Raw genomic sequence first — 22046 nt, forward strand, 5'->3', positions numbered from 1 at the left:
TGCACATTGGTTGCTTTCTGTTGGCATCTGGGTCCTAGTACAGACTGCCATTCTTGATCATATTTTAATTTTCAAATAAATTGCTTTCATTATCCTTTCATTTACAATACCATGTGTGCATTACTGCTCATTAATGTTTGTCATCTACTTTGCTGAGACTGGGTTTTTAAATAGCCATGGTTGCAATGCAGTAATTAAAGATGATCCATGTTGGTTTTGTAGAAATTATTCTGAAGCCTTCTTTTTAAAAAAAAAAAAAAAAGGAAATCCAAACCAGAGTGCTGTTGAAATCAATTCCTTAAATGTATGGCAGCAGCTTAGCATAAGTGCTTTGCCTGTAGGTAAAAAGAGGGCACTTCTAATGGTTCTACTAGAGTGATGGATCTGTATGGAAACTATATTTTTCAGACAGGCCTGGTGTTTTTTGAGTACAAGATTTTATACTCTGTGAAGAGAATCTTAACTTCATTGCTTTGCAAAATTTCTATTCCAGTGTCTGTTTAGCACTGTTAGGTTCTATTCAGTCAATTCCTTCCCCTTCTTTTTCCACTCCAGATACCAAAAACATGAAGGGACTGCAACAACATGACAGGGATTTTAAAATTACAGTTTTGGAACAGGACCCCTGTGGGACAGAAGTCAAAACAGCAGCAGTAACCTCTGCCCTGATCTTGGCCTAGCCATCTTCCTTAGGTTATACATCATAATATGGAAATGACTGCTTTATCTGCACCTGCAGTTACTATTTGCTTGCCTGTGACACAGCCTGTACAACTGATTTAATGCACACACAAAATTGTGGATCCTCCATACCTGTGCCTCTGTGATATTTTTATTCCTTTGCTCCTTAAGTGTTATGTGCTCAGCTTTGAAAATCTGGCCCTTAGGGATCCTGATGTGAATGTTCAGAAGTAATGTCACTACTGATGCGGCACAGGAGTAAAGGGACAATTATACATTATTCAAAGAGAAATTTAAATGGATTTTTGAGATATTATACTCTCTGTGAATTGCCAGAGAATTAGTTGTTCTTCTTGTACTAATATTTTAAGAAGCAACTTCAGGTGATGGATATATCCTAACATAACAGCATTTGGCCTCAAGAGTTGGTGCACTCTTCTTGATGGTACTCAAAACTTGAGTCCCACAATCACCTGCAGGACCTGCTTCTGTGTCACACTATGTGGTCATGGCTGAAGAGGCCTCTCATTTATATCAGGCTGCATTTTCTTCTGAGATGAAAAGATGAAATACATACAGCTTCTTTTAGTCTATGCCATCATTTGCTCTTAATGAACCTTGTCACCTCTCCATGACTAAGATCTTAATGCTCTGGCCCTGGCTGAAGGCAAAAAGTAAGTGTCTTAAGAACCAAAATTACTGATGTTCCCATTTTATTTTTCTCCAGTTTATATATTTTCATGGAAGTGTAGTGAAGGGAATATATGTGGAAACGCTTTTTTTGTGTGTGTGTGTGTTGTTACATTTTGGTTAAAACAATGCTCCGTAAATTATTTAAATAGTAATAATTTCAAATAGATAAATTCAATTAGATACAAATCAATATATTCAAATTAGTAATAAATTTATAAATTTACTTATTTGCGAGCAGGAAGAAAACTCAATACCTCTCTCTTTGAACCTTCTTATACCTTATTATTGTACTTAAGTAAGTTGAAATAGGTGTAACACCTCCTTTTAGTGTTGATTAGTTGAAAAGCTAAGCTGGGTGAAAACTGATAGTAGCATCTCAGCTAAGGTGGTATCCACAGATTTTTCGAGAGTTTGTTCTTTTGTTATGGCTAATTCATTCATCAAAGCCTTGTGACTTTATTCATATCAAGGCATGTATCTTTCAATTTAATGATTTAGATTTTGGTTTAGCCAAATCACCTTCAGCATGTGCCCCCCTCTCTTCTGTAGCTTGGGAGGAGGCCTGCGGCAACCATGTTCCTAACTTATTGTCCAACCTCGTACATAAGGTTTGGTGGTCTGAATCAGATTTTAAAACACTTTTTCCTAAAACTCAGGCTTTTTCATATGAAAACAAAAATTACCTTTATTTGTTCTTAGAAATAATACTTTCTCATATTTGAAATTTCTCTATTCTCATTTATGGTGAAAGTGGAAGGAGATGGGTAGGCGGAGAAGTCGATAACCCTGCTCTAGGTGATGTAAATACATTGTCTAGATAAAACTGCAGGTTAACTAGTGAGAATCTGGTGAGCTTTGGGAGCGTATCTCAGAAGTTATTTTTCACTGAAAGAACAACAGTTATGCCTTTGTGAAATGAAGATCAGTCCCATTTCCCATTTCAAATGTGAGAGAGCCCATAGCTCTATCACACTGTATCACGATCACATGAGACGTTTCAGCCTAGTGCAATCAGTGCTTTGAAATCACATCAGCATGGGGAACTTCGGTGCCAGAGAAAGATGTGTTTCTGTTTCCGTAGATTATGTTCACCTAGGGGCTCCATATTACAGTAAAGCTTTAAAATATCCTGAAGGGTATGATATGATACTTGCAGAATTTTTCAACTGCTTTTATTTTTTTCAGGTTTTTCTAAAATTTTGTAAAAGCAAGACAGCCATGACACTGAGGTTGCAGTAGAGGCAATTGCTTAAGCAAACAGTTATTTTTAAGCATGGAAATATTCCCAGTAGCATCTGGGAGACTTGCAATGAATGTAAATTTAGCCATGCACTTAACAGTAACTGAATGTATTGGAGTTTGTGCAGAAAGAGACTGGGTAAAACGACATTCTTCAGAAGTAGTTGCAACCTCAAATGCTTATAAATATTCGCCTGAAATGTAAACCTGAACTTTGTGTGAGAGACAGAAAATTCCGTGAGTGTAAAATTACACATCTGGGCATGTGTAAATATAACAAAGACAAAACTTTGAGGGGCCATAGCTCTCTGGATATGGTGACTGGGGGATGGTTAGTCATTCCTCGGGGTGGGATAAAGGTAAACAAATTTATTTTCTAATTTGGGCAGTATATCATTAGGTTCTCTGATACTGCAGATGTCTTTAAATATATTCTCTTACTTATTTACCACTTTTGTTGTGGTGGGTAATGATGTAATTCTGTGTAGGCTGATTATAACATGCAAATACAATGACACTTACAATTCATCATAATTCTGGATGGCCCCAGATTTAAATTTTAGTAACCAGATAATCAGAAAAGGTGATTATACTAAAAATCAGAAGAATCCCAATCAGAATAGCAATAAGGCTTTTCTACTCCTGTTCCAGTACATGAAGAGTATCAATACTCAAACAGAAAATCAGAATCTCTGCAGAGATGAAGACAGGAGAGAGAAGTAGTAATACTGTTAAAGAAATGTAATGTTGTCAGTTTTGAATCGACTGTCTTATTTTGGTCATGGTTATCAAGGTTTGAGGAATATCCAGCCTACTGTGAGAAGATATCCCTCAACGCACTGGAGCTGCTGAAAAGCTTTAGATTAAGCACCGAATGCTTGCTTTTCTGTAATGTAATGGGGATCTCCACCACTCTTGCCTCTCTGTATAAGAGGTATCAGTAATGTCAGTGAATTGCTGAGGACCTAACAACAATGTTAAAAGAAAATCTTGTTTATGTAGATATATTTTTTCTGTTTGTTTTGTGATATTAAAATAAGCAGAGCAGAAAATCGTAGATGATTTTTTTTTTTGTAACAGTCACTGTCCAGATAAGGTGAGGGCTAAAAGATTTCTCTTCTTCATACCACATAATATGCCATTTTCATTTTGTGCTGCTTATAACCCTGAGTGTCACAGCTTTCTATTCTAGTCTGAATAGTCAATGAAACATTATGAAGCCGATAAGAAAAGCTGGTCCTTGTTACTTGGCAACGGCTGTTAAGCAGAGCTGAGTGCTGTTGATTGAGGAGATTAGCTGCCATAGATAAACCTCCTCTTTTTGCTGCCCTGCTGCTTATCTTTCCACCCATAACAAGTTGCACCAAATATGACAGCAGTCAGTGGTTTAGGCAGAATATGAACTTTGTGGCAAATGAAGTTTGTGTAAAAGACTTAGGGTGCAGCCTTTAAAATCTTGAATTTATTAAAATTTGTAGGTTGTTTTCTGGACTGTCCTTTCTTGACTTTGGGGTGAACGTTTTTATTTGAAAGGCTGATGCTCGAGGTGTGAGAGAAATGGGATGTTCTGCTCCTACAATGTCCATTCATAAACACTGAAAATAGCAGCAAATCTTTTTAACAGTTGTCTCTGGCTCCTGTTCTTAGTGACATTCAAGAAATAAACGGAATACACTGATAAATTGCAGGAACTAGATATGCAGAAGTTGGATTAAAAGATAAAACTATTTCGGTTGATGCCTAGATTAAACAAAAATACCTGGATGCATCAAAAATTGCTTATATCTATGTGTGGCTTGGAAATCTTTCTAGTTTTGGTATTTTCAAATTATTTTTCTTTAGAAAAGGATTTTGTTGACAGGCAAATTAGAGCTGAAATAAGGCTAGGGATATACGGTTGTGACTTTTTTAGGATTGTCGTTTCCTTTTCCCCTTATTTTTTAAAAATGCTTTCATTAGTGATTGTACAGTTCTGTTTACATTTTTGCCTTTGGAGAGGTCTTTGAAAACCTTACTGTTGGCCAGAAGGGGAGCGTAGGCTTGGCTGGTTGAATAACTGGGGAACAGCAAAGCACTGGCAGAAGAGTGAAACTGAGGTGACCCTTCCTGGGAAGAGTGGCTTTTGTGCAGAGATCTGGGTGAATAGTTATTGATTGAATAAGTGTCATAAATTCAGCAATATTATTTAAATGTGTATTGTTTTTTTCAATAATGCAGCAGAAGCTTCAGAATAGATTTTGGGTAGAGGCATTTTTCTTCGCCGAGGATTGCAATCCTTTTTGTTAGTTCTATCAAAACATATTAAAAAGAAGTGATGGTATCTGCCTGGAAGAGCATTCAGCTCAAGTATAAGACGAGACAGCAAACAGATATACTGTTTTTCTGTGTAGTTTTGTTATCCCAGGCAAGAATCTGGCACTTCATAAGCAATATAGTATGAGGGAGAAACTTAGAAAGATACAGTATGGTGCTCATTAGTAAAATATTCTTTCAGTGGGGTTTTTTGCTGATCCTGTAGTCCTGGCTTTCAAGTTTTTTTTATTTTGCATCTTTGATGAACTGTTATTTCCTCCTTTTGTAGCATGAATACTTTGTTCAAAATTATTCTTATTTATTCTGTCTTCTTTTAAGAAATATATATGCTGAGTATACAACTTCTGTACTTAACCACTCAAATTGCAGGAGAATCTAAAGCTGTGAGCAGCTTAAATTCTGCCCCCAAACTCCAGCTAAATAATGGCTTTTAATTGTACACAGTATTTTAAAAAGCACATTGCAACTTATAAGTATGCTTAAATGTTAAATATTTCCTGTTAATTGTATGTATTCTGTGAATAAGATAGGAAGCAATTTGGGGTTGCACATTTCACATGCACTGAGGGGTCTCCGCACCCATTGCAAAAGCAGGAAAACATCACTTTTCAGATTCATTCGTACCATAATTTCAGACACTTGCAAATTGTAATAGTTGTTATGACAATAACACACAAAACTGAGGAGAATTAAATACTTCTGAAACTTCTCCCAGCCCTGTTCCAGGTCTCTGTTCCCGTATCATTTCATCTGTCTGCAGGCTTACTTATAGAGACAAAAGATCATCCTCTGTTCTGAAGACTTCTGTGCTGGAAAAGGCATTTCACTGTAGGGCTTTTTCCAGCCCATAGATAATGTCTTTTGCTTTTCTCCGTGCCCTTTCTGAAATTCATCATTAATTTTAAAATGTGGACACCAGAACTCTGTATTCCTACACTGACCTCATCGATGTAGCATACTGAATGATGTCACCTCCTTCTTCCAACTTTATATCCACAAACCTTATTAGTGCTTTTGCGCTGGTATTGCCTCAGACTGAACGCTGGGGTCTGAACCAAGCAGGGAGGACTGTAATGTCTTATGCCCAGACAAAGCTATGGGTGGTGCTCAGGCTCCGTCACGCGGCGGGGGGGCGGCTGCTTTTGGACCTCTAATGTGTTGTGATAGAAATAACTTTTCCAAATGCAGTTTCTGATAGGTGGTCCTAGGTATGTAACATCATATTTAGCTATTTTAAAGTGTGATTTGCTTGAAAACTGTCAAGATTTTTCACGCTCTCCAGACTGTTCAGCAGAAACTGTTAGCATCCCTCTGTCAAAGTTAGAGGTGAGGTTCTTGGCTGTTCCAGCGCCTGTGTGTAAGCTGCCAGAGGCAGCTTGATGTGCTGTGGCTTCTATAGGCGTGCTCATATTTCATACTCAAGCAAGTTGCAGAGATTTCTGAGGTAGCTCCAAACAGTTTTAATCAGTCCACAGGGTGCAGCATTCTTAGAAGTTACCCTACTTTATAAGGGCTTCCCCTCCCCATCATAAAGGAACGCATTGAAAATTTCTGCTGATGTGTTCAGGTTAGCATAACATAATTTTCCATAATTTTTGTAACACTTTGCAGCTAGGGAACAAGATGGAGATCTTTATTACTATAATTTCATGCATGTCTGAAGTCAATTTCATTTAGGAATAAATTCAGTAGCTCAGATTACAGAAGTAATCTGCTGTCTCAATATTTTCTTGCAAAGATCTAGAAAACTTCAGGTTTGGCAGAGGTCAGAAATAAACCAAGTTTTCTCCAACCATTAGATACTGCATCTGATGAATATGAAAGGATAGGTCATTAGCTGTGTTTTCATGAGAACACTGTATCCTGCAAACCCGTAAAAACTAACTCTTAAAATGTAAGCTCTTGGCTTATAGACGACTTAGTTAAAACTTTCACTACTTTGTTTTTAATACAAAATGAAAATTAATGCAGAAATCCATTTTGCTGAACATCTTTCCTTGGAGAGTTGTTTTTGCCTTGGGAGTACAGATGCAATAACAGCTACAGTCTGATCACACAGTGAGGACACTGCCAGCACCAAAGTAGTTCTTGGCACCAACCAAAAACGTAATGGGGATCCTTGAAGTGACTGAAGTACATCTCAGTGATACTTGGAAAATTAGTGTGCATAAATAAGCATTAGTATATTTGCATCTCATTGCTTCCATAAATAAATTCTTAGTCCCTTCAGTAACCTCTGTTCATAAATGCACATTGAGTAAAATAAAGAATTGTTCATGTTTCATCATTCCCCATTGCTCTGTCTTAATTTTAAACAGTGTAAGCAATAGGAGCTCCATTACTCTTCTAGGAGGGAGTTGAACAGCTTCAGAGTAGTTTCTCCCTGCTTGAAACTTGTTCTGATTCATATTGTTCATTTTTCTCTTTTCACTCCGTTTCTCCCATAAATAATCAACCAGGTTGCATAAACTTTTAGTCTTTTCCCATAAAGACTCAGATAGTTCAGTGCTTAGGGATCTATGTGGCTACTTCCATTCTTTCCCTTTTCTCTGAGCTTCTCTAATTTGTTCATATCTTTCTGGCAATGACGCAGTCAGAATTCAGTGCACTCTTCTGTCTTTCTTCTGGAAAGAAATAGCTTATTCTAGGTGGGGGGTGGTACATGGCTCCAATTTCTCTCTAATGAGATAGCAATGTAAAGCAGAAACTTACATGTCAATCTTGTAGTCCAATGACTAAATATGCTAAAGAGATAGCCTTATTGTAAGTATACTAATACTTGTCTTATACTGGAATTTAAAGTATTTTTCCTCTTGGAGGAGGATTTATACATTAAAGTTTTTCCTCCCTTTTCTCTTTAGTACCAGTATTGACAAAAAAAGGAGTTGCTGTTCAGGTGGTTTTGATTGCAAGCTGTTTTTTCTTAGACACATCATAGCTAATATTGGATATGTAGTTTTGCTTAGGAAAGTCTTCTCAATATATTACAACTAGAGCTTCCTGTTTTTTTTTTTTCTCAAAGGTTTTCTCTAGTCTGGGTTGGTCTCTGTGATCAAAAGTAGAGGCAGATGGTTTCTTCAGCCTACAGACTGCAGCGGTCATCTGGATGTGGAAAATGCTGATTCATTCACTGCTTTGTCATCCTTTCTTGTCCTCATCATGGAGCCAAAAAGCACAGCTTTCATTCCACATAGTTACCTAGGCTGTGGAAAATTCAAGTTTGGTTTGCTAAGAAGTACCAAGTTATTCAGGCATTATTCAACAGGAAAATTAGCTCTAGCAGCAAAAATTTAAGACTTGCTTTCTTTTAATCTCTATTTTTCCTTTTCTTAAACTCCCTCCTGCCCTTTCCTCCCAAGGCACGGCCATTATTTCTGTGGCTGGGAGGCCTATGTACGACCTGTTAAGACTGAGGTTCATTTCTGTGCTCTGAATTGCAGAAAGTAGGCATTGAAATCTGGACCTCTCATTCTCTTAGCTGAATAACTTAGGGGCTTTTTGGAAGTGGGTAGCACTTCTTTTCATGGTGAGCCTGTTCTCCTCTTGCTTTGTTAAACTGTAGCTAGCTTTTTCACAATCCTTTCCTTCCCTCCTTTTGCTGTACTCAAGAGAGAGCATGTTTTTTTTAGTTTCCCTACAATTTACATATTTCTGTTGTAATTTAAAAAAAAAACCTCAACGTGCATAATATTTTGGGACTGTACAATCCACCACTTAAATTAGCAGGGTAGCACAGAAACAGAGTTCCTGAAGTGATATTTTCCCCCTATTGAAGGTTATATCTTTTTTAATGAAGGAAGAACAGAGTCCTCCAGAACTTGCTCTCAGAATTACTCCTTGAGACAAGGGGACTGTAAGCCCCAGAGGAGCTATTTGCTCTCAGATGTGCCTCAGGATGATTTGGGGCTTTGCAAATCCCAGCACTATCACAATGTTTGCACAACAGCTAACTAATGCTGCTGTTAATGTGAACTTTTATCTTTTAATATGAGCACTTTCACAGTCGCTAAGATGCTATCCAATTCCTTCAATCTGCAGAAATATTCTGGCATTTCAGTTTTGGGGTTTTTTTTGGTTGAAAGCAGACCAGCCGTCCACTTTTTTTCTTAAATGACTGTATCCAGAGAGGTGACAAAAGGCATTAAATCTTGTTAGAGTCCTTTTATAGGACTGTTAGGTGGTCTGGCTTTCAGCAAAATTTCCAAAGTTGCCTTTGCCTTCCAGGCAGCAGTTCATTTAGTAACTGAGGAAGAGTGTATTTACTGGACTGTTAGTAAGAGTATCCACTGCATGGTATTTTTTTGTTGGATTAAAAATAAAATCAAGTTTAGAACATCTTACATTGTTGTTTTCTGCTTACGGTGTTTCTATTAAATCTACAAGAAGTATATTTTGTGTTTTATTTACAGTTGAGGATTTACTTTTATTGCATAATGTTTTGTGCCTAACACACTATCAAAAGCAGAACAGCACCACATACACTTTAAAAACAATCTTATGCACTTTCCTTGCTTGCCTTAATAATGCATTACTTCTAGAAACAAATATATTAGCCTTTTTTTAAAATTGTATTTGTTAATTTTAAATAACTGCTGTAAAACTTCCACATGCCTGTCAGCCATTAGGACAGGGAAGGATAGGACTGAGGGTGGCTGTAACTGCATAGCTATGTATTCCAGCTTAAGTCAAATGGATCTGAAAGCAATAACTTTAGAAGGTGAACAGCGTGTGCTCCAGGACTGATCCCTCAGCATGAAACTGTCCACTAGATGCCACTATTACTGCTCTGAAATGGAAATAACCAAGGACTACTGAGGCTGCACAGAGATAAGCAAAATAAAATTGTAAAAAGGTTTTAAAAGTTTAACACGGGGAGATTGCCTCCTAGGAAGGCTGCATTCTCTGTGGAGCGCTGCAGGTTTGCAATGCAGTTAACTGTGATTGCAAGCAGCAGCTTTTCTGACAAACTGCTGCAGTGAGAGACTTGTAAGCATTTGCTGTTCGAAAGCATTGGAGTAATATTTGCTAAACACTGCATGAGAAATGACACTGTAGAAGCCACTGTTGCTCTATCTGTATCATTTCTACCTTGCTTGTAAAGATAATTTAAAAGTAGAAGTATAAATGATGAATGAATCACTTTAAATAAATGGAATATTAAAAAGATGCTGTTTTCTGAAGAGCTTACTTGTAAATGTTGAATGTGGCTTCATGGACTATGTCTTCTGCCTCCTAGTATGCAACTTAAGAGTTCTCTTTGAGGAACTGTAGCATTTTTTTTAAATTTTTTTTTTTAAAGGATTTTGAAAACAAACACCGTACTGGAGAGAAATAGCAGTGAGAGAAGAGTCAAATGCTTCAACAGTCTCCTTCACGCTTCCTAAAACATTTAACATGTATGACCTTGAAGTCCAGTACCATGAGACTTTTGAGATGCAAATATTGTGCTTCCCATTGGAAAATGAATCTTTCCAGTAGGCAAGTCAGGCTCTAGCCTTGGGTTATAAGACATCAAGTACTGGCTTTTTCATTAGTCCTGGCCTACTTTTGGACATTACAGCACCTTAAACCAATAGCTGGGGAAAGGATGGTGAAGTAATGTCCATATTCAGTGAGAAGAAAGAATGATTTTTTTACAGAAGGTTAAGTTGCTGAAGAACGATGCCCACTGAAAACTCAGCAGAAACATTAGGGGAAGTTCTCTGATTAACTGCAAGAGCATAAATGATACAGTCAAAGGTGGCAACAGATGCCATTTGACACACTGCTGGGTCTGTGGACTTTCTTGTTTACATTACGACACAGGACCAAACCATGATGCCTGCAATGTAGGGGAAAACTTTTTATACAAAGCTCTAATTTATAATTTTCTAACAATTGCCAGGTAGTTAGGGTAAGGAAGCTGAAGCATTGGTTGACCCATTTATGCAAGTACTGTCACTGTCCAGAGAATCGCAACCTTTCCAGCTGCTGCAGGAAGGTTGAAGAGCAGAAGAACTGGGTGCTTCAAAGCATTACTTGTCAGTGCCATGTGAAAATTTCACTGCATGTAAATCTAAATAGTTAATTACTGCAGAACACAGTCTTTTAATTTACATCTATCAAGCCTTCATCAGTCTGCAGACAAGCTCCAGTGTCTCTACCACTCTTCGTAGCTTTGCTCAGTAGCAAAATACATTCAACAAGAACTCATTCTTTTTTTTGCTGGTATTACTCAAAACTGTGCCAAGTCTTGTATACCTTAGTTTCAGTTGTCAGGTTAGCCATACTCGGTGGTTCCAGGATGGGATCTGCTTCTCCAGCAAAGGACAATTTATTATACACTGGGTTTGGTGGTGTTTGGTTTTTTTTTTTTGGTTTTTTTTTTTTTTTTGTAGGAAACACTACTTAAAATGAATTGAATGAATCAGCTGCCCACAAATAGTCTTGCTTTCAAGGTGAAAGCAGTCACTCAGTGCAAGTTTCCAAAGACTTTTTAGTGCCTGTTAAGCATGTGATGCCTGTCTACCTTACCAAGTGAACATGTTGGTACAATGAACTTTTCAAAACTGTGTTTCAGACTATGGTTTTTCATGCTGTCTTCTTATATAATTCAGTGCCTAATGCCAGTCATGAATGTAATGTGGTGCTTCCTTCCTCAGTAGGTAATAGAGATCATAAATATCCACTAATTAATCGCAAATGGGCAATAGTCACACAGAATCAGAGAATCACAGTTGGAAGGGACCTCAGGGATCATCTAGTCCAACCTTCCTAGGAAGAGCACAGTCTAGACAAGATGGCTCAGCACCCTGTCCAGATGATTCTTAAAGGCATCCAACATGGCTGAGTCAACCACTTCCTTGGGGAGATTATTCCAATGGTTGACTGTCCTCACCGTGAAAAATTTCCCTCTGGTGTCCAATCAGAATCTCCCCAAGAGCAAGTCCTCTCCATGGGACTCCATGTAAAAAGGGAGTCTCCATCTTCTTTATAGCTGCCCCTTAAGTACTGGTACATGGGGACGAGATCCCTGCTAAGCCTCCTTTTCTCAAGGCTGATCAAACCCAGTTCTCCCAGCCTATCCTCGTATGGCAGCTTCCCAGTCCTTTGATCATCTTGGTGGACCCCTTCCAGCCTGTCCACACCCTTTGTGTATAGCGGGGACCAGAACTGTACACATAATAATGCATTAAGATGGGAGTTTTCCATTTGCTTCTAAATGTCCCTCAAAAATCAGCCTCCCAGAACTTGTGTTTTGACCTGTTCACTGTTTAATCTGTCAGTTGTATTTTTTCCACTAGAAGTTGATAAATATTCAGTGTAAATACATGTACCATGCTCCAGGGTGTTGTCTCTAATAAAAGAGGTTCATCTGCCACTATTTGAGATCTTTTTGAGCACCTGGGTTAGGTTAAATTTCTTCTTTTAATCTTAGCATCTAACTTTGTAATATATATTTGTCAGAATTCAATATTTTAAATAGCAGCTCTTAAAAATTTATGCTTGCATCCTTTCTCAAATATTAAACCTATTGGCAAAATAGCCAAACACATAAAGAAGCATCTCACTGTCTCCTTGGGTATATTATTTTTCTGTTTTACTCTCTTCTTTGGAAACAAATGTAGGAGCCATCTAAAAGTCAACATTACCATGCTGTTAACGCAGATGTTTCCAGGTCTAAGTATAACTTATAAGATATTACTATGGAAATTTCAGATACTCCTTTTTGCTAACGGTTAGCAAATGATAGCACTTTAATAGCAACCATATGTGTATATTGATCGGTTGTCTTAACCTTCCCTCATTCTGGGCATGTGTAAAGAACAGATGTCCTTTGCATATTACGTTCCTTCTCTGAATACAATTTTAATCAAAGTTCAGAATGAACACACTCTTAATGGCTATAGGCATAGAAGGCTTTTCCTTGAATGGCAGTTATTAAAGCATCACTCATGCTTTGAACTTCCTCCACCGTATGACATTTACTGTAAAATCTGGGAGTTTTCCCATTTTCCTTTTTGCTCCATGACAGCTTTGGGCGATTTGCTCATTGGGGGCTGTTAGAGGTCAAACAGGTGCACAACAGTGCTCGGACACCAGCGTGCTGCAACAGCCCCACCGATATCGCCCTGTGCCAGAGGTGGGTGCAGCTGGTCTAGAAAGACACACAACGTATTTACTCCCTGTAAAGATCACAGTGTTTTGGGATAGTTTATGGCAGACTAAGCTGGGTAGTTTTTAAACATTAGCTGTAATTTAACTGAAAATGATGTTTGTGCTGGACCAAAGCCATTTCAGAGTTTGGGCCGCATCTGCCAAGTAGATTTCTTGGAAAGAAAAAGGGGGGAGTTTTACAAATATTTTTTTATAAAATCGCCCTCCCCTGCTTTTTTTTCCCCACCCTGAAAGTGAATGCTCATCCTCAATTTAATTTTTTAGGGTTTAAATCTTGCCACAGAAACCTTGCAATCAAATAAAAAGAAAAAAACCCCAAACAAATAGAAAAACCTGGGAAAATTCCTACTTTTTGTAAAAAAGCTACTGAACTGAACTATGAAATCTACTATTTGCACAACCCCAGTCCAACTGTAATCCCCACTATAAAGACCCTCTGTATTTTAGAGATGGTATTTGCCAACCGCTCCTTGGGGCATACTGCTCCTTCTCAACTCTCCTACTACTGCATTTAGCAGAGCAGAGCGTTATTTGTGATTGCAGCCTCTTCAAAGCTTATTATGCCCATATTTCAAGTACAAAAGCCAAAATAACTTGCAGTTTCTCCCTAAGCAGGTCTAATGTTCTTGGATAGCTTGTATAATGCAGCTCAGACTCATGTGCTAATTGTTAATTTTAGAATTTAAATAGGTTTTGTTCTATTCAAAGGCGGTAGGCTAAAGGTTTCTGAAAACTCTGGTTTTAGAACAAAAGGTTAGGTCTCTTCTAGAGTTTGTGGGTGAATTAGCTTTTGCATCCATTGAGATATCTTTAAATGATACTTAATACAAAAAAACTTTAATTTATGCTGCATCTGTAAGTTTTTCTAGACTCTAAAATAGGTTTATAATTATTTTTAAGGTACGTTATCTTTAAAGAATTGTGGAATATTAGTTGTTTATATCAACATATATTTTGTCCTAATTATTTGTAGCTGGTATGGTGGTATTCCAAAATAGAGTTGGCTATTTCAGGTCATGTTTCATTTTGAAGAATCTTGTTCTTAAAGACTAAAATGTTCTTCTATTCCTTTCTGAATCAGGACCTTATTTATTCCTGTTATTCATCCATTTACAAGCAACTGATATTTATAGACTTTGCTTGTTTCCAGCAGCAACAGGTTTTTAAATGGAGATGAATATTTTAATCTGCTGTTAAGCTGCTTTATGCATTATATGGCAGAAAACCAAACTGGGTCTGTGTACATGGTTTCTAAATTAAACTTAGTTTCCAATAACAAAATTAGACTCAGAGGTAAGTTTTTAATTTGAATTAACTTAATTTGGCGGTTGTAAGTGACAGGAGGATTGGAAAGGCAAAGAAAGTGAAAGTTGGCTAATTTCAATGAGGTATTTGTGTTTAACAGTGAAGGCTAATAATGCCCTTTTTCTGCATCCTGGATTGGTTTATTTTCTTTTATGCCATTATTTGTGTTTAGTGAACAGCTGGGCCAGTAGTTCCCATTTGTAGTCTTTTAGCTCTGTGAAGTAGCAGAGAAAGTAATGGACGTTTGCAAATTAATACTTACCGTTATTTTCTGCTAATCTGATGTAGCTATCCTTTTTGAGCATGGATGTAATATCAGAGCAGAAGTAATTACTGTGTTAAAACTAGTACTGCAGTAGAATATTTTGCTAATTAAACTTGTTGCATTTAAATTGCTTCCTTTGGATCACTATATAGAAAAGAACTGTTTTGAACAATAAATGAAACCACTTTCTTTCTCAGAGGCCTAGAATTGCAGATGGTCAGATTGTATGTGAAGCACCTAGGCTCTGAATTAGTCTTTTGTATGAAAAAGAGAAAGGTAATTTGAATGTTTGAACTCCCTGTTCCTCCCACACATACACAGGAAGCTTGTCTCAAAATGAACAATTCTCTAAATAAAGACTAATAAGAAGCTAAATTAATTAGAAGGTGTGATTTGAAAAGACATTGATGAGAAGAGTCTGTCATTTTAGACAAATGGAATGGAGCTAAATAAATTAGGCCACATTTATATCTCATTGTTCTGTGAGCTGCTTTCTTTTATTGCATTCATTAGAGGGTACTTCTTGAAATGAGTCTTTGCTAGCCATTACGGATTCAGTTCTCATTTACCAATGCCTAACACACAGCTCCTGCATTAAAAATGTTTCAGCAAATCCTCATAGTTTCTGAAAATTAATATTTATATTTCTGGATGCTGCACTTTTCATCTGCAACATAGTAGGCGCCAAACGTTAATATTTTTTCCCACTGAATTGTCAGTAAAGAAGCCTTACATCAAAAGATTTGGGAGACAGACCTCTGAAATTACTTTATAAAATAAACTGTGTGCATAACTTGTACAACAGACTCTTTCTCCAACTAATATTCTTTCCAGTATTTATTTATTTTGGTAGAAAATACCCTGTCTCATGACTTTGTTAGTTCTTTGATAGCTTTTAAAAATGTCTTTCAAAATGTTCCTTCAGTATATAATTAGGATACATTGGGAATGCACATCTCATCACGCGCTGCTTCCTCTCAGAAAACAATGTATATTTTTCCTTTTCTTTTTCTCTCTCCTGCAGATGGAATATTTGGGAGATGTCAGCGAGTGCCAGTAATAGACATCTATAAATATGACATTTCACCCCCTGTTCTTCAGCGCCTGAGGATCATCCTGGAGAAGCTCTCACACAGAGGTACAGTAAAAAGTCTGGAGTAGGGTTAGTTGTACCACGGATTACAATTATTTTGTGCTCCCTCTGAGGTGACGTCTTCAGAAGTTTTTGAACGCAGTGTGTTCCAGGCCCAGTAGCACAGAGTTTATAAAAGTAAAAAGCCTTCTGACTCGCTGAATCTGCAACAAGGACTTGCTGAAGCAATTTCAGGAGAGGTGCTTCCTCTCTATATAGTGCATATCTGTGACTGACACTCTGTATAATAAAATTCTAGCTTCTGTGAATGCTGGTGTCATATAAATAAATCAGGAGGAAAGAAAAATAACTTGCCATGTATACTTTTGCACCACAGCTTATTTCAGGGTGCATGGGCAAAAACACAACTTCAAGTGAGGTAGAAGCAGTTCTTAATTTTCTAATGAATTCAGATAAGTAGAACTGCTCTGATTTCATTACAAGCTGCATCTACTGTATTCCTTTTCATTTTTATTCAGCTTTCCAAAGTTAATCTCTGTGCTCTTTCCAAAGCCAGAAAGGATATTCTAGCTTCTGAACGGCATAACTTGAACTAACAGATCAAAACTTGGATGAAATGAAAGCCCATAAGGTGAACAAACATTCTGGGTACTAATATGTGAAATATACCTCTGCTGTAGACAGCCGCAGGACCAAGAAAAAGTTGTGATCTAAATTGTTCCAAGAGGACTGTTGGAATGGTTCATTTTGTGCTTGCATCATCTGTGTGGGTGTTTGTTCCTAAATACTTTTCCAGTTACAATCTCAATTATAAACTAGTAATATTGTATTAGCATGATGCAGGTTTAATTATGAGGAAAAAACTGACTTCTTGGAAGTTCATGACTGTACTTAGAGGTTGGACTTCTAGTTTGGAAACCACTGATTTAGAGCATTCAGAAAATTTCCAGGGGTTTATTTACTGTCCAGCAGCCCATCCAAATGAAACAAACTTGACAAAACTTGATTGTAGTAACTCCTGGATGATTAACGGTTACATGTGAATAGTACTTGTGCCTCTTTCACTTGTCATTGTCTAAAGGCTAAATTATGCAAGCAAATTTATGAAAATACTATTTTATCAGTGCAACATTGTATGAGTGGAAAAGCTAGCATCTGCTCTCTGTTTGAATATAGTGAAGAAGGGAGGCCAAATCCATCTCACTAAGACACCTAAATTGAAATCTAAGTTGATCGTGCTTGCAGGGACAGCCAGCACTCCTTTACATTGCCTGAATATAGGCAATGAGTCCTATGTAAAGCTTCCTCACAGGGACGTCAGAGGTGAGAGACCTGCAGAGACCCAGGCCCTTCTGGAGGGTCATGTACCTGATGGGATACCCCAGGCCATCTCAAATGATGCTTACCTGTCTCTACCTCCCTGACTACCATAAGATTTTGTTTAGTTCAACTACATTCATGTGACCTCCCCCTAACTAAGTTCTTTGATCAACAAACCAGCCTTCCCTAGGGTCTCTGTTATCAACAACCCACCTTCCTGGATGTATCTGTTGCAGTAAACTGTAGTATGCTTCTTTTAAGGTAACTTGGACATTGAAATTTGGATTTGTGTCACATTTTTTAATAGCATGAGAATGAAAAGAAACACAAGGAACACAGAGATTGAAACTGTGGTGCAGAATGAAAGTACTTTTGCTTTTATCTTTCCTCTCTCATGACATTTAGAGGTGCATACACAAATGCATATGTGCTTTGAACTGATATAAAACTTCTGCAGGCAGTTTTTGTGGCCTGTGGGTATCCCAGTGGTGAGAATCTTAAATATTTCTGTAGAAGATAATAGAATGCCCTTGTTCAAATGATTGATGTGATAAAATCACTTTTTTTTTTTCTCTCAGTATCCTTGGCAAATTCTGAAGTGTTTAGTGAGGACAGAAATACGGAAGGAGTAGAATCAATACAGGCTATCAGATTAATGGATTACTGACATCAGGTGGCTCAGAGAAGACTCTGCTGTTTGCTGGTGCTATCAGTCGTAATACATCTAGCCCTTAGGTTGTTTGCTGGCTGTGATGGTCACTTGCAGAGTTAATGCAAAATGTTATGACCATTTCTGCTGTATAGATAAGCAAGACATTGTCAAGCCCGCACAGATGTTTCAGGTAACTTCAAGAAAGGGCTTCACTTTTTCAGAGGTCTTATTTCTTTTATCTATGTAATACTCTGTTCTTGTCCTTTCCAAAAGAGTACTGGCTAGCTCCACTTGGTGATGGCCAACTTCCCTGGAAGGGATAGGGGACAGTATCTGTTCTCTCCTTTTTGTAAAGAGTAAGATATATTTCTCTTGGAAGACTATGTAGTAGGTCCCACAACAAGTAAAACTTTTCATAATCTCTATATTGAACACTTTCTATTTTTGTTAGACATACACATAGTTAAGGACCAGATATTTTGGAGGTTATTAACTTGAGTGGTTTTCTAGGGTTTTATTTATTTATTTATTTTTCTAATATAACTTGGTTTTTCTTTTTTGTTTCCTTCCTGGTGTGTCATCTTGCAGTATTACTAATCTCCTATATTTTCCTAGCAATTGTCTGTTTAATATCTATTTCCATTGGATAAAAAAAAAAAAATCCATAGAAAGCCTCGTAAAATTCATGTCCTCTTTCTTTCCTATTTGGTGATCACTTCTAAGTCATGCCTGTATTTGAATGAAGGTTGAAATGGAAGGTTGTATGGTCAGGTGCTATAAAACAAAGGACAACATGATATGAATAGCAAATATCATTTGTGATTGTGCCAGCTCAAAATGTTTACTACAGTAGGGAAGCATACGACAGAGGCTTAGATGAGTGACACACTTGATGATAATCTGTTTAATAATGGACTTTGACTAAAATTGAATTCAGGTTTCATAATGATATAGTTTTTATGTCTTTACACAGTAAGTCTATCTTTGTCTACACTATCTACTAGTCGATTGATGATAGAAATGAATGGCTTGGAATATTAGCGTTTCCTACAAAGAAATTATCTGTTAGAATTCAAATACCCTTGTTCATGGCATTTTCACTCACGCTGCCCTTGAGTCAGTCAAATCTTTCAAAATACCCTTAATGAAGAAGATTTCCTGAAGATTCAATTTTTATAAATGTAACTATCTATAAAGGAAAAGCCATTCTCACAGTGGCTGAAGCATGGTGAATCACTTTCTGAAATTGGTAGTGCTATAATTTATGAGGAGTTAAAACATTTCTCATTGTCGAATAAACAGAACAATGAAAACAATGTTTAGATAGGACTAAATCATTGGAAAAGGGGAATGAAGGAAGTATCTGCATAGAGAGGTGAATGAGTGGTGCCTGAAGGAAATGGAAATACTTATTATCCCTATGGTTGATCTGCATCCTCTTGTCCAGCTTGGGAGAGAATACTTCTTGGAATATACCAAGAATGGTAAATCAGCTATACATTTCCCTGTTTGAGCTACAATGCACAAAATAATTTTTTTTTTTTTTACTTAAACAGATTAAGTAGATTATAAAATATTTTTCTTTCTTCTTCTTGTCTCGACAATCTTACTGCGAAGGCAAAGTGATTAAATCGCTAAGATTCTTAGCAAGATTGCGGAAACAGTTTCATATTGATAGTTGACCTGTAAGACTAGAAGTATGGAAAATGAGATGTGAGGACTAATCATGGTACATTATAACTCAAGCATGAATGCATAAATAGTACTTGAAATATCAGCATAAGTAATAATAAAAGAGAACAGTAGTATTTGTCAACCTCCTTACTCCAAGAGGGATTTACATTTGTTTCATGGAATAGTTTCTAACCAGTGATTCAGGCTAGCTAATAACATGGTACTAATTCTGTGGAAGTGCAGCTGCCGTAGCAATGAGCATTACTAGAAGGAAGAGCTCAGAGATGGAGCCTGGAGGACATATTTCCTTAAAAACATCAGAACAAGGGTGTTTGCTCAGGGTCACAAGAAGTGTCCGTCTGACTTGGGATTCTGCCTCTGGGAGTGACTACTGTCTGTGTTTAGGGAAAAAATGTAAGGAAAGTTCAAGCATACAGAAGTGTTTCACAGCGTTCATACCTTCTCAGCATTATGTGCTTCATGGCATATGGTTCTCCTGAGCTAGAAGTCATATTTTTGTGTCTGCTGTATGCCCGGTGGACACTGTTTCTAGCACAGTTCAACAGGATACTATATCTTAGATGCATGGCATGTTAGACTAATAATTGGTAGTTCAGGTCCTGTTTTCTGTTTTACTTAAATTTTAACTAAATTACAGCTGTTGTCACTTTACTGCAGAACCCTGCAGCATGCCTATTTGGAAAACAAATCAGATAAATGTTTTTTGGTTTGTTTATGTAAGTTGGAGTCATTACTAAATGATTCCTGAGTATGCTTGTTGCTACTTAATTTTTGCTATAACACCTTCTTGTTCTAAATTTTACTTTAAAGGAAAGCAATTTGTTTTTCACTATTATGAAGAAAGACCTGCTTAAGATACTCAAATATCAATAGTGTTATTAGGAGAACCTAAAAGAGCATGATATGCTTTTACATTCATTTAGCTCAAGTCAGCAAGATATTCTTGAGAGACTCATGAGAGGTGGAAATAGACAACAGATTTACAGACTATTTGAAAAAAATAACACTTTTTCCCTCATTTGTCGTCTTTGCAATCCAGAAAGCTCTTGACAGGGAGAAAAAATATTTGTTCTAAATTAATTTTAACTAATTAAGTGTGAGGTGATTAATATAACTTTGCTAGAAATAATTTTATACTCTTACAGCAAATTTGTTTTAAAAACTAAAATGATTTACAATCAGTTAACTTGAAAATTTAAATGAGTGTGACTTGTCACATGCAGCTTGTGAAGTACGAAAGGGTTGCTAAATATTTCAGTCAGGACTATTTTTCAAGGCAAAGTATCATTTGTTACTGAGACGAAGGTAACGGACTTGAAAGTAAACCTTTATAAGCTCAGTTTTGAAAGAAACTTAAAAGGAATAATGCAGCTCTTGCACATATTTGCAAGGTGATTATCACATCATTATGGAGGTATATGGAAGGCTGAAAACAAGAGAAGTGGAGAAAGTAGGCTTTTCTTTAAATTCAAATATTGATATAAAGGAAGGCAAACTCTTCTTTTGGCCTTCAGGAAAAAAAATATTATTTTACTTGAATAGAGCAGTGCATTTACATGAAACTTCCCAGGCATTAGCTTGCTCCAGACATCTCTGTACTTAGCAAGTTCTCTTCGGTGGCCGCTGAAGGCAGGAATTGAAACATAACCCCCCTGACATGCTGCGCTGGAGGAACTCAGCCAGCACTGGGCTTTTGCCTTCCTCTGCTATCCCTGTCATGCTGCCGTAACTTTTTGGCTCAATGGACAATAACGCACTGAAAAGGCTACAAAAAATTCCTGACTTTGTTCAGGGCTAAAGCACCTCCGATATTTTTTGGTCTTCAAAACCTAAATAGAACTTCAGAAAACTAAGAATGAGTTTCAGAAAAAGCAAGTAGTTTTGTTTTATAAAACAGCAGAAAGAATGCACTTTGAAATCTGCTTACCAGACTTAGTCTGCTATGGCACTGACTTGCTCTTTGCCATTTATTTATGAAAAATGTTCTGTCCAGGAAATTAGTATTTATGAAGAATATATTTGCATTACAAAAATTGATTATAGGGGCAAAGCAGATTCTGTGTTTTGTGGGAAAGATATTTGAAAGTACAGAAGAGAACTTAATATATGTTTGGTTTTATCTGTGTTCATAACACTGTTGTATAAAGCTTTTTGCATCATTTGAATATTGCTTTTTTAGAAGATAGGTATGTCAGCCCAATAGCATTGTATTCCTTTTGTCTAAAAAGAATGATCGATCAGAGATTTTACCTGTGTTTTTGATAAAATAACACATTAACTAATATGTTTGATAGAAAGGAGAAAAGGTCTGTGTGTCTTCTTTGTCATGTTTCTGTCAACTAGCAGTGATGATTGCTGACTGGGATCAGAATATATGAAATTCTTTGTGGCCCAGATAACTTTACAACTCTTCTTCCAAAGGAAACATAGAAATTATTGGTAATAAAATGCAAATATCAAAGGCTGTCAATCAATTCCTGCCTTGCCTCCTTTGTTTTGAAGTTCTCTGTGGCACCTCGTGGATTTGAACCTCCGTATTAATGCTTAGTTTTTTCCATGAAGCTCTCTGTGCTGGCTTTTCCACAGTATGTTCTCCTGATCTTTGAAATTTGGAGACTGTCCCTCTTTCTTCC

At 37.1% G+C, this 22046-nt stretch overlaps 1 protein-coding gene across 3 annotated transcripts in view; it reads left to right on the forward strand.

The window, feature by feature from the left end:
- The window catches only part of PTPRN2 (protein tyrosine phosphatase receptor type N2), a 675251-nt gene that overhangs the window by 153719 nt on the left and 499486 nt on the right, over positions 1-22046 (forward strand). For all 3 annotated transcript variants that reach the window (XM_064445017.1, XM_064445019.1, XM_064445018.1), the window contains one exon: positions 15678-15791. In XM_064445017.1, the coding sequence (XP_064301087.1) occupies positions 15678-15791 (114 nt within the window). The remainder of the gene's footprint in view (positions 1-15677; positions 15792-22046) is intronic.

The sequence above is a fragment of the Phalacrocorax carbo genome, chromosome 2 (assembly GCF_963921805.1).
Source record: "Phalacrocorax carbo chromosome 2, bPhaCar2.1, whole genome shotgun sequence".
Lineage (NCBI taxonomy): Eukaryota > Metazoa > Chordata > Aves > Suliformes > Phalacrocoracidae > Phalacrocorax > Phalacrocorax carbo.